General features: G+C 39.7%; 1 protein-coding gene across 2 annotated transcripts in view; it reads right to left on the minus strand.

The window, feature by feature from the left end:
- The window catches only part of txlna (taxilin alpha), a 124,520-nt gene that overhangs the window by 18,644 nt on the left and 92,831 nt on the right, over positions 1-13,045 (minus strand). Inside the window, exon 10 of one of the 2 annotated variants that reach the window (XM_048557910.2) lies at positions 4,165-7,521. The exons of the other annotated variant lie outside the window; for it this stretch is intronic. Within the exon in view, the coding sequence (XP_048413867.1) occupies positions 7,114-7,521 (408 nt within the window). The 3' untranslated portion in view covers positions 4,165-7,113. Of the gene's footprint in view, positions 1-4,164; positions 7,522-13,045 lie in introns of those variants that run through there. 2 annotated transcript variants of the gene reach the window in all.

The following is a 13,045-nucleotide window of genomic DNA, read 5'->3' on the forward strand; positions in this document are numbered from 1 at the left end:
CTTTATTAGATTCTATATTACAGTTTAAAGGCCAAATTAAATATTTCATGATGCATTAAGATAACATTCCAACATTGTAAATACATCAAGCTCAACACTGATACAGCTTCATCTGTTGACTGCCACTTTATTGATTTTCACATACACCAGAAGATAATGGAACTCAAAAGCTGAATTGCCATCACAATTATTTTTCTGATTTCAAATAACTAACTCTATACTTAAGAATACATGCAACTGTTTTGAGAAGATAGGATTATTACAATTAATATTGCTTAGATTATTTGCAGTTACTTTGGGGATAAAAACCATTAGGGTAGCCTACAAAATTAAAGTTGTAACAGGTAGATTTGTAGAAATGTGCAACATGAAGGTGGTCATTTGGTCCATTGTGTCCATGCTGGGCTACATGGAATTCTCCAGCCTAGCCACACATTCTGGCACAAAAGGTGGACATCGAAGTATTTTTCTTAAATGAGGATTTTCACCCTTTGAGTCAGGGGGAGTGAGAAGAATGTTCCCTCCTGCCATGCATCTATGAACTCTGTTATGAAGCCCTTCAACTAAAGGAACTTGAGCCTTCCAAGCCACTTGATCCAAATCCCTTATTTTTGGATACTTTGATTAGGTTTCCTCTCAGGCTTCTGTGGTGAAGGGAATAGCCCTGGACAATCTTTCCTTGTAACTAAAATCCTTCAGGCCTGCCAACATCATTTAAATCTCTTCTGTAGGAACAATACATTACTAAGGGAGCCATTGTGGTAACAGAATTGTACAGTTATACAGCTACAGCTTAACTAGTGTTTACATAGTTAAACACACTTTTACATCCCATGCTAATAAAGGCAAGTATCCCATTAGTATTTAGTATGTAATTTACTGCCACATCTATTTTTTTTTTAAGTATCCCATGCACCTTTCTGACAACTTTATATAACTTTGCAGCGATCTTCAGGGACATGGACAATAACTGATATTCTCTACAGAATCACAAGATCACAAGAACTGGTAGTAGGTCATTTGACCCTCAACTGCTCTGCCATGTGACAAAATTATGGTTGGCTGACCTGATTGTCACAACTCTTCTCTTATGACGCTACATCCTATAAGTTGCCTTCTCAAATTGATCTGATAACCACTGCAGATACTTCCTTATCGTGGTCAGACACAATGTACATCAATTGAATTAAATGGTCTTTCCTGCAGTGCACTTACATTCTGTAATTATTTCATAAAGAGCATTTCAATCTAAACATCAAAGTCAAACTTGAAAGACCACAATGACGAAGTTAAAATCCTATAAAGTTTGCAGAACTATTGGAGTTTAGCCCTTCTGAAGTAAGTTGATTATGTAGTTTACCCAGGAAGTGCAATACATAAATATTGACCAAAGTCTTTACATTAGTGTTGCATATCTGTGATGTATTTAAGAGTGACCCTTTATAAATCACTGAAAATCCCCATTAGATTTGTTAAAAAAAATGAAAATGGATGATTAAAGGCCTTTAAGTGACATTGTATTTAGATGGAAGCAACTCTCTAAGTGTCAAAGGACTACTCTGGCAGGAAAAAGCAAAGTTAGCATCAAAGGGCTGTTAATTTAATTGTATTTCTAAAAGAAAACAGAGTTTCAGGTAGACAGGGTGGTGAAGGAGGCATTTGGCAGACTTGCTTTCATTGGTCATTGCAGTGAGTATAGGAGTTGGGACGTCATGTTGTAGCTGTACAGGACATTGGTGAGGCCAATTTAGGAATACTGCATAGGAAAGTTGTTGTTAAACTAGAATGGGTTCAGAAACAACTTACAAGGATATTGACTGGATTGAAGGGTTTAAGCTATAGGAAGAGGCTGAATAGGCTGGAGCTTTTCCCCCCCAAGAATGGAGGCTGAGGGGTAACCTTAAAGAGGTTTATAAAATCATGAGTGACATGGATAGGGTGAATAGCCAACATCTTTTCCCTAGGGTAGGGAAGTCCAAACTAGAGGGGCAAAGGTTAAGGTAAGAGATGAAAGATACAAAAGGGACCTGAGCAGCAGCTTCTTCATGCAGAGGGTGGTGCATGTATGGAACAAGCTGCCAGAGTTGGTGGAGGAGGCAGGTACAATTATGTCATTTAAAAGGCATCTGGATGGGCGCACAAATAAGAAGAGTTTAGAGGAATATGGACCAAATGCTGGAAAATGGGGCTAGACCAGGTTCGGAAAGTTGGTTGGCACAGACAAATTGGGCCAAAGAGTCTGTTTGTGTGCTGTATAACTCTACGAACAAATCCATTTTAAGAATCTATTTGTGGATATAAAAGATCCTGACTATCTTTTTATGAATCTTTTTATGGACGTACATGGAATAGTGTAGGTTAGATGGGCTTGAGATCGGTATGACAGGTCGGCACAACATCGAGGGCCGAAGGACCTGTGCTGTGCTGTAATGTTCTATGTAATGTTCTATGAAACATCAGAAGTATGCCATCTTTGGTCACGAGCTGGCTTCAAAACAACTGTAGTGTCTAGGACAATGTCCTTAATATTTGGTTTTATTTGAAAGTATTGATCTTACAGGGAAAAGAAATTGCATTTGAGCAGTTCTCTGTTCTGGGAGAACATTATAAGAAGGTTGAGAAGAAGTTGCCACCTATAATGCTTTGTTTATAAATGGAATGCTAGGATTCCTATTTTTCCTAGACAGTATCTGAGAAAGAAGGAAATCATCAAAGGTTAAATCATTTTCTTTGACAAACTGACACAGTGGTCTTGTTTTCATGATTTATACAGATTCTTCAATACAAACAACTGTAATTGGCCAAAATTGAATGACAAAGAGTCCTTCAAGCTCTCATGCTTTAGTAATATAAAGGAAATATATTACTGTATGGACAGCTGTAATTAATGCACTTTAAAATCAGTTTCACCTCTCTCAATGAAACCCAGAAACTCTAACACTGCTCAGCACTTTGCTCAAAAAAAGTCTTGTACAGAAAACATCCAGCAAATGGTTTGATGTAAATTCCCTCTTCTATCTCCAAAACCTCAGGATGAATATTATTTTGCTTCAAGGTTCAGTTTCTCTTAATAAGGTTACAGTGGTGAAATAATTCTAGTACTGGGTGTGCAATTCAGTGATGCACAAGTCAAATCCTACTATGAAAAGTAATTAAAGGTGAATTCAATATATTTGGTTATTCTGTGATCAGAAGAAAAAGAATGACTAATTAAACTAATTTTCATAAGTGAACGGACGGCCATCTGGCACATTTAACAGGTTTAACCTGAATGCGACTCTAATCCATACTATGATAGTTGATTTAGTGCCCTGAATTAGCTCAGCAAACTTAGTTATTTATATAATCATGTATAAGGCATATTAGTAATTCAAATGGGCTCAGGCAACAAATGAATCAATATTTCCCAAATGCTGAGAACCGCAAAATTCAAATTAAAATGATCAATCAGTTAATTATTGGAGATGTTCCGTTTCTGCAGCAAACGTGACAATCCACATAAAGGTCAGGATTAGTTGTATGCTCTCTCAGGGACGATAAGCCAGAGATTACTTAAAAAATCTAAGTGATAGAGTCTATACCACCATGCAGTTTTTTGCAGTTAGGACATTTGTTAATATGAATATTAAGAAACATCTGAGCAGTGAATTTCCATTGCTTACTGACAAGTCTTATGAGCGAAAGTTCACTGACATACAGTATGTTGCAGGATAAAATACTACTTTTAATTCTATTCAAATCATGCATTTTTGGGAAGGAATAGCTCAGGTTCTGGTTCATGAACCGATAAGGGATGGATCGGCAATGGGTTAAATAAGCTATCTTTGTTCTACATTTGGTTATGCTCAGTGCAAAGAAATTCAGTTCTGCATAACCTAAACATGTTATAATTCATTTCTTTTATGTTAAGCAAATTGCATTTGAATTCAATGGCAACATTGGGGGAAAATATCAAGACTGCAGTTATTAAATTTTCACAGTCTGAAGGCAATTGGGATTAGATGAGCACAGATTGCAATACAATGTAATGAAATGTGAGGCTGGATGAACACAGCAGGCCAAGTAGCATCTCAGGAGCACAAAAGCTGACGTTTCGGGCCTAGACCCTTCATCAGAAAAAAAAGTCTAGGCCCGAAACGTCAGCTTTTGTGCTCCTGAGATGCTGCTTGGCCTGCTGTGTTCATCCAGCCTCACATTTTATTATCTTGGAATTCTCCAGCATCTGCAGTTCCCATTATCACAGATTGCAATACAATGTTCTCAAATAAATTTACTGAAAATTGCAATGTTCAGCATTATGCTTTGGTTCCTGTGGAGGGAACATTCTAATTCTACAGACTGACTGAATGGTACACACTATACTGATTTCTGCCCACAGATAACACATAATACACTAATGACAGTAATTGGAAAGATATGAGAGTTTTTATGTCACTACTGAATGGACCAGAGTTAGGTTAATTTAACACTGCCAAGAAAGTGGGTTGTTCAGTTGTAACTTGCACACATGGTACAAAATAATTGCATGCATACACATCATACATACACAGATAAACAGGTATTTTACAAGGAATGGACTAAGGAACGGTATAAGACTAATGCCTTATTTTACAACGTGATGACTGATTCTGATGAAATACACATTGGATACATGCACAAATAGCAAAATTTTGGCATTGCATTCTATCCACCTTCCAATTTGATAATGCATTATTAGGTTAGTATTTCTTAAATTGCTGTTTCTGACTGAAATTGCTTTTTCATAATATTATTTGCCATCTAAATTATTTGAATTAATTTTCAAAATATTTGGGAGATGTTTTATAACATTTTGAAATTACATAAGGTCATTTACTGAATGATAAACTGGTGCAATATATGGGCTGAAACAACAAGTATCTTATTTGATTTCTCAGTAACTGAATTCCATTCTGATCATTAAAATGAACCGTGGAACCAAGAACTTTAAAAGCAGAGTGCTAGAGAAGTAGGTCTTCTCTCTTTCCATCTATACTTTCTTGACAGTTTTGGTTGTTTCATCCCTTTAAAGGGGAACTCAAACTTGACATGATTTCAATACATTTTAGCAACAATGCTAAATCATATTCTCAAAAAATTATAACATTACTGAGCTCATCATTAATCATACAGCTATTTGTAGCAGATCTGTGTTAGAGTATATTTAGATATAAGTATTGTCTGCAGGTAGAAAGTACTGATGTAACTTTATCCTCCACATTCCAAGCAAAATGACAAGAACACATTGAGAAACCTGAGGGGAACTAAAAATGGAAGCACTTCTCGTTAAATGGAAAGAAGACATTACTTTGAGAGAAACTCACTTCTGTTTTGAGTGTAAAGTGAAGGTTCTGGTATTTTTTTTTAAAAAGAGAGTCCCTGGGATTATTGTTCAATTATCTGGAAATTTTAAACTGCACAAGTCCACAATATGTTAAAGATTGAAATGATAATGGAATGGTCCCAATTCTACAAAATGTATTGGTAAATATATAGAATTTTAACAGCAAATAATCCAACAATACCAATATGTGTGCAAAAGAGATCTGATAAAGAAAATTTCAAAATTAAACCCTAGATAATCATAGAGACACCTCAAAAAAGGTACATTTCTTCAATATAATGAAACAACTCAAGTTTGTGCAAAGTAATAGATTTTGCATCACAATCCTATACAATTCAGTTACTAGCACTTTGGATGCCAAGTGTTATGAAAGATTTTCTTTGGTATCCAATATTGTGGTTACAAGGGAAAACCAACACCATGCATCATTGATGGAGGTTCCCAAAAAAAGAATATTTAACGATCGAGTCTCCCGAACAAACTGAAGATGGCATGTGAAGAAGTCATTACGACAATGGTCACAGGTTTATCAGCATTTGTACGGCACAAAGGGCTACATCAGTTATTACTAATTAAGGTCTTTCAAAAAGTCAATATCATAAATATTATCCATAATCGTAACATTCAAGTTATAAATTTCACAGAAAAATATCTGCATTAAAAGATTCTGAGCAATATCTTGAGACAGTTTGTATTTAAAAAAAAATATTGCTTGACACCTCATCTACACAGTATATTGCATAAGGTGTACGGAATCAAGCTTATGTGAATGCAAGGAAAAGGACAAGTGTAAAGTTTATTCTAAAAACGTTTGATTTGATTATGTAGCTGTTTTACTCCACCATACAAAATTTGATTAGCAGGGAACATTCCCTCAAAGGCTTTTTGACAGTAAAACGGACAACTTCACTATTAAATTTAATGTTGAATAACATTTGTCTCAGCCTAGTATCTTTTGACAGACATACCCCAAGCTATTTATTCTTCTAACACTCTCCAAAGTATATTTTGCAACTGAAATGTGATAAGTTGTAATAGTAAAATGTTGTTAAAGTACAATACAGCAAGTGGAAAGTTTGTGACAGGCAGATTCATCTCCTCCTCCAGTGTAACTCTGCCAGGTTGTCTTTACTCAAACACAGCATTAAATGGGGGGAGAAGCCCAGTTTTGCCAATTCACTTGCATGACTTCTGACTGACTAAAGAGCCACGCTAGTCATTGAGAACAGCAAGTTAGCAGTTATATCAACTGCAGGAGGTAAAGGGATTAATAAAATGAAGGGAACTGAAGAGCGGTTCATGCCCCTGAAAGGAAGTAACAATTTGTTATATAACAGAGGGCAACAAATTGCAATTATCATCTTAAGGAATGTAGAAATACGGCTAAAACTTTGCCAGGAATAAAGGTCTGAATTCCCATTTGGGTTTTCTTCTTTCATGAAGTCTCCAATCTTTTCTGGATGCTTGCTTATTTAATCTCAATTACTTACTTTGCATGCAAACAATCCAAACATTTTCACTCACACTTAAAATTTTCATTTACCTAGTAAAACAGATTCTGACTGTCATGAAGCCGTCGAGGGAACTAAGTTATCAAGTGACTAATCAATGAATAATACTTTCATCCAAAACTTAGATATCTGAGCTTTATGAACCATAGTGCTTTCAGTTAGGTACGTGGGATTTTGGACTACAGCAATATTTAAATGTACCCTTCTGTTCACACACTCCCTCCCTATAAATACAGTAAGCTACTCCACGGAGCTGTTTGATGGTAATAATTCAGACTGAATGCTGCAAGCTTCCGTGTTAGTTTCCACTTGACTATGTGTAAACATGGGTGACTGTACCTCCTCAGTCACACAAACACGAACTTCAGTTGAGTGCAGAGTCTCTTGGGTTGAGCAATCAGCCTTTGCAGAAACATCGGCAGTGTAATCTTTGCTTTGATTATCTGGGGAAATTTTATTTAAGGATTGCATATCTTCTTCTTTTTCCCCAATCTCTTTGCTGTTGCCATCTTGTGAGGTTGACTGAACACTGAGGTCATGAACCTTTTTGTTCAGATCATTCCTTTCAGTCTGAAGAGCACGACACAATTTTTCCAAGCGCTGAATCTTTACCTGAAGGCTTTCAAATTCCTTGTCACGCAGGGTTTTCTAGGTTTAATATTAAAGAGTTAGGTAAGTCAAACTATGTAGCCGTGTTTTAAAAAAATATCATTTAGCAAAAAAAAAAGGGTAGGTTTGCTACTTCTGGGATATGACTCATATATAGAACTTAGAACATTACAGCACAGTACAGGCCCTTTGGCCCTCGATGTTGTGCCGACCTATCATATCGATCTCAAGCCCATCTAACCTACACTATTCCATGTACGTCCATATGCTTATCCAATGATGACTTAAATGTACCTAAAGTTGGCGAATCTACTACCGTTGCAGGCAAAGCATTCCATTCCCTTACTACTCTGAGTAAAGAAACTACCTCTGACATCTGTCCTATATCTTTCACCCCTCAATTTAAAGCTATGCCCCCTCGTGCTCGCCGTCACCATCCAAGGAAAAAGGCTCTCCCTATCTAACCCTCTGATTATATGTTTCAATTAAGTCACCTCTCAACCTCCTTCTCTCTAATGAAAACAGCCTCAAGTCCCTCAGCCTTTCCTCGTAAGACCTTCCCTCCATACCAGGAAACATCCTAGTAAATCTCCTCTTCACCCTTTCCAAAGCTTCCACATCCTTCTTATAATGCGGTGACCAGAACTGTACACAATACTCCAAGTGCGGCCGCACCAGAGTTTTGTACAGCTGCAGCATAACCTCTTGGTTCCGGAACTCGATCCCTCTATTAATAAAAGCTAAAACACTGTATGCCTTCTTAACAGCCCTGTCAACCTGGGTGGCAACTTTCAAGGATCTATGTACCTGGGCACCGAGATCTCTCTGCTCATCTACACTACTAAGAATCTTACCATTAGCCCAGTACTTTGCCTTCCGGTTACTCCTACCAAAGTGCATCACCTCACACTTGTCTGCATTAAACTCCATTTGCCACCTCTCAGCCCAGCTCTGCAGCTTATCTATGTCTCTCTGCAACCTACGGCATCCTTCGTCACTATCCACAACTCCACCGACCTTAGTGTCGTCTGCAAATTTACTTACCCATCCTTCTACGCGCTCATCCAGGTCATTTATAAAAATGACAAACAGCAGTGGACCCAACACCGCTGTGCCTCACAAGGAGGAGGATGAAGAGAAACAAAAGTAAGCTACTGTAATGCCAATAGATTGCCTCAGGCCACTGTTGCAATGGTCAAGGTCCCACACTTGAACCCAATTTTCAGTTTACACAGAGTGCCTCATGGGCTGGTAGCGTACAGGATAATACACACTAACAATCCAGAAGCAGGGACTAGAACTCTGGGGTGCGAGTTCAAATCTCATTACTGCAGCTTGTAAATAAAAGTCAGCACTTTGTGCCATCTACAGATGCACTGCAGTGATGGTGACCATAAAATTACTAGGTTATTGTAAAAACAATCTGGCTCACTGATGCTCTTAGGAAGGAAATCTGCCATCCTTACCCTGTTTGGGCCATATGGAGCTCCAAAATAAAACCAGATGCACTACCCAGAATCAACCTACACAGTAGAAATGACAAAGACACACCCTCCGCTCTCCTTATCAATATCTGGGATTGGTACCAAAATTGGGACAGCTGTCTCAAATGAAACAAGCATTAGCCAGACAGTCACACTCAATCAATCATACTTTAATGCTAATGTTCTGGATTCCTCCATCACCATTCCTCAGGATGTTTGTTTTATTCATTCATGAAATGTGTGTGTCATTAACTGGGCTAGATTTTATTTCCCATCCCTAATTACCACTGAGTTGTTGTGAGCTGCCTTCTTGAACCACAGCAGTCCATGTGCTGTAGGTACAGCGACAGTGCCGTTGGGGCAAGTTGGGAGGGCAGTTCGAGCATTTTGACCCAACGATACTGAAGGAATGGCAATACATTTATAAGTCAGAATGGAGGAGTGACCTGGAGGGGAACTTGCAGGTGGTGTTCCCATGTACCTGCTGCCCTGGTGCTTCTAGATAGTAGCGGCTGTGGGTGAGGAAGGTGTTTTCTGAGGTGCCTTGGTGAATTTCTGCAGTGCATCTGTAGATGGCACAAAGTGCTGCTACTGATTACTGGAGGTGATGGGACAATGTCTGTGATCTGTAAAATCACACAGTGCAGAGGCGGCCATTTGGCCCTTCAAGCCTAACAAAATATCATAGTCACACATTCCAGCATTTGACCCATAGATTTCTTATGACATTTCAAGTACTCAACCAAGTACTTTTAAAATAGTTGTGAGGTTTCTCTTCTCAACTACTCTCTCAAGCAGTGCATTCCAGATTCCCAGCACCCTCTGTGTGTAAGTATTTTCCTCAAATCCCCTCTAAATCTCCTGTCTCTCATCAAAAAATAATGCCACCTTGTTACTGACCCTTCAACTAATGGGAACAGCTGCTTCCTATTTGCACTGTTGATGCCCCTTGATCTTATATATCCCAATCAGTTCCCTTCTCTGCTCCAAAGTAAGCAATCCAAGCTTCTCCAGCCTCTCTCCATCGCTAACCTGCTCCATCTCAGGCAACATCCTGGTGAATCTCGTCTGTGCTCCTTCCAGCACAACCGCACCCTTCCAATAGTGCGGTCACCAGAACTGTACACAGTACTCTGGCTGCGGCCTAAGCTAAATACTGTACAGCTCCCTGCTCTTATAACCGACTGATCCATGCAAGTGTCCCATCCACCAACCACCTTTAGCAATCTATGGACAAGCGCCTCAAGATCTTACGGATGTCTAAGCTTTCTACTGTTGTGGCATTCACTAAGAACTCCATTACCTTGTTACTTCTTCCAAAGTACATCATCTTACACTTATCAGGGCTAAATTTCATCTGCCCCTGGACAGACCATCTGCCCATCTGACCAATCCACTTACATCTTCCTGTAACCCAAGACAAACTCCCATTCAGTGACGAAGGGTCTAGGCCCGAAACGTCAACTTTTGTGCTCCTGAGATGCTGCTGGGCCTGCTGCATTCTCCAGCCTCACATTTTATTATCTTGTAAACTCCCATTCAGCCCATTGTGTCTGCTTCACCATTTAAAAGTTTCTCAACGTCACTTTCCTGCTTTCTCCCCATAACCTTTGGTCCCCTTGATAATCAAAAACTTATCTATCTCCACTTCAAATATACTTGATGACCTAGTCTCCCAGCATTCTGCGGCAATGACTTCCATAGATTCATCATTCTCTGGCTGCAGAGGATTCTCCTCATCTTTGGTCTAAACAGCCTTCCCTTTACTCTGAAGCTGTGTCCTCGGGTCCTAGTTTCTCCTGCTAACAGAGACATCTTCCCATCCATTCAGCATTCTGTAAGGGTCAATTAGATCCCCTCTCATTTTTCTAAACTCCAAGTACAGACTGAGAGTCCGAAATTGTTCCTGTCATGTTAAGCTTTTCATTCCTGGGATTATTTTCACGAACCTCCAACGGACCTGCTCCAGGGCCAGTACATCCTGCTCACAATGCTCTAAATTTGTCCTGAACACAGCCTTATACAGCCTCAGTAGTACATCACTGCTTTTATATTTGAGTTGACTCAAAATAAATGCGAACATTCTATTTGCTTTCCTAACTACTGACTCAATCTACAGGTTTATTAAGAGAATCCTGGACTAGGACTCCTCAGTCCCTTTGCATTTCAGATTTCTGAATTTTTCTCCCCATTTAGAAAATAGTATGTGTCTCTATTCTTCCTACCAAGGTGCATGACCTCACACTTTCCCACATTATATCCCAACTGCAACTTCTTTGCCCACTCTCCTAAACTGTCCAAATCCTTCTGCACAGATAGCAGGAATTGTTGGCAAAGTGTTGGAAAAGGTTATAAGAGATAGGATTTATAATCATCTAGAAAAGAATAGTTTGATTAGGGATAGTCAGCACGGTTTGGTGAAGGGAAGGTCAAACCTTATTGAGTTCTTTGAGAAGGTGACCAAACAGGTAGATGAGAGTAAACCGGTTGATGTGGTGTATATGGATTTCAGCAAGGCGATCGATAAGGTTCCCCACAATAGGTTATTGTACAAAATGCGGAGGAATGGAATTGTGCGAGATATAGCAGTTTGGATCGGAAATTGGCTTGCTGAAAGAAGACAGAGGGTGGTAGTTGATGGGAAATGTTCATCCTGGAGACCAGTTACTAGTGGTGTACCGCAAGGGTCGGTGTTGGGTCCACTGCTGTTTGTCATTTTTATAAATGACCTGGATGAGGGCGTAGAAGGATGGGTTAGTAAATTTGCAGACGACACTAAGGTCGGTGGAGTTATGGATAGTGACAAAGGATGTTGTAGGTTACAAAGAGACATAGATAAGCTGTAGAGCTGGGCTGAGAGGTGGCAAATGGAGTTTAATGTGGACAAGTGTGAAGTGATGCACTTTGGTAGGAGTAACCAGAAGGCAAAGTACAGGGCTAATGGTAAGATTCTTAGCAGTGTAGATGAGCAGAGAGATCTCGGTGTCCATGTACACAGATCCTTGAAAGTGCCACCCAGGTTGACAGGGTTGTTAAGAAGGCATACAGTGTTTTAGCTTTTATTAATAGAGGGATCGAGTTCCGGAACCATGAGGTTATGCTGCAGCTGTACAAAACTCTGGTGCGGCCGCACTTGGAGTATTGCGTACGGTTCTGGTCACCGCATTATAAGAAGGATGTGGAAGCTTTGGAAGGGGTGCAGAGGAGATTTACTAGCATGTTGCCTGGTATGGAGGGAAGGTCTTATGAGGAAAGGCTGAGGGACTTGAGGCTGTTTTCGTTAGAAAGAAGAAGGTTGAGAGGTGACCTAATTGAGACAGATAAAATAATCAGAGGGTTAGATAGGGTGGATAGGAAGAGCCTCTTTACGAGGATGTTGACAGCGAGCACGAGGTGGCATAGCTTTAAATTGAGGGGTGAAAGATATAGGACAGATGTTAGAGGTAGTTTCTTTACTCAGAGAGTAGTAAGGGAACACAGCACATTACAGCACAGTACAGGCCCTTCGGCCTTCAATGTTGTGCCAACCTGTCATACCAACCTGAAGCCCATCTAACCTACACTATTCCATATACATCCATATGCTTATCCAATGACGACTTAAATGTACTTAAAGTTGGAATGGAACGCTTTGCCTGCAACGGTAGTAGATTCGCCAACTTTAAGTACATTTAAGTCGTCATTGGATAAGCATATGGATGTATATGGAATAGTGTAGGTTAGATGGGCTTCAGGTTGGTAATGACAGGTCGGCAGAACATCGAGGGCCGAAGGGCCTGTACTGTGCTGTAATGTTCTGTGTTCTATGAATTGCAGATGCTGGAGAATCTGAGATAACAAGATGTAGAGATGGATGAACACAGCAGGCCAAGTCAGGAGCAGGAAGGCTGATGTTTTGGGCCTAGACCCTTCTTCAGAAATGGGGGAGGGGAAGGGGGTTCTGAAATATATAGGAACCAGAAACTCACCTGGACTCACAGCATAAACACGGTGGCTACTACAGCAGGTCAGAGGCTAAGAATCCTGCAGCCAGTAACTCACCTGATTCCCCAAAGCCTGTTTACCATGTACAAGGCACA

The sequence above is a fragment of the Stegostoma tigrinum genome, chromosome 24, assembly GCF_030684315.1.
Source record: "Stegostoma tigrinum isolate sSteTig4 chromosome 24, sSteTig4.hap1, whole genome shotgun sequence".
Taxonomy (NCBI): domain Eukaryota; kingdom Metazoa; phylum Chordata; class Chondrichthyes; order Orectolobiformes; family Stegostomatidae; genus Stegostoma; species Stegostoma tigrinum.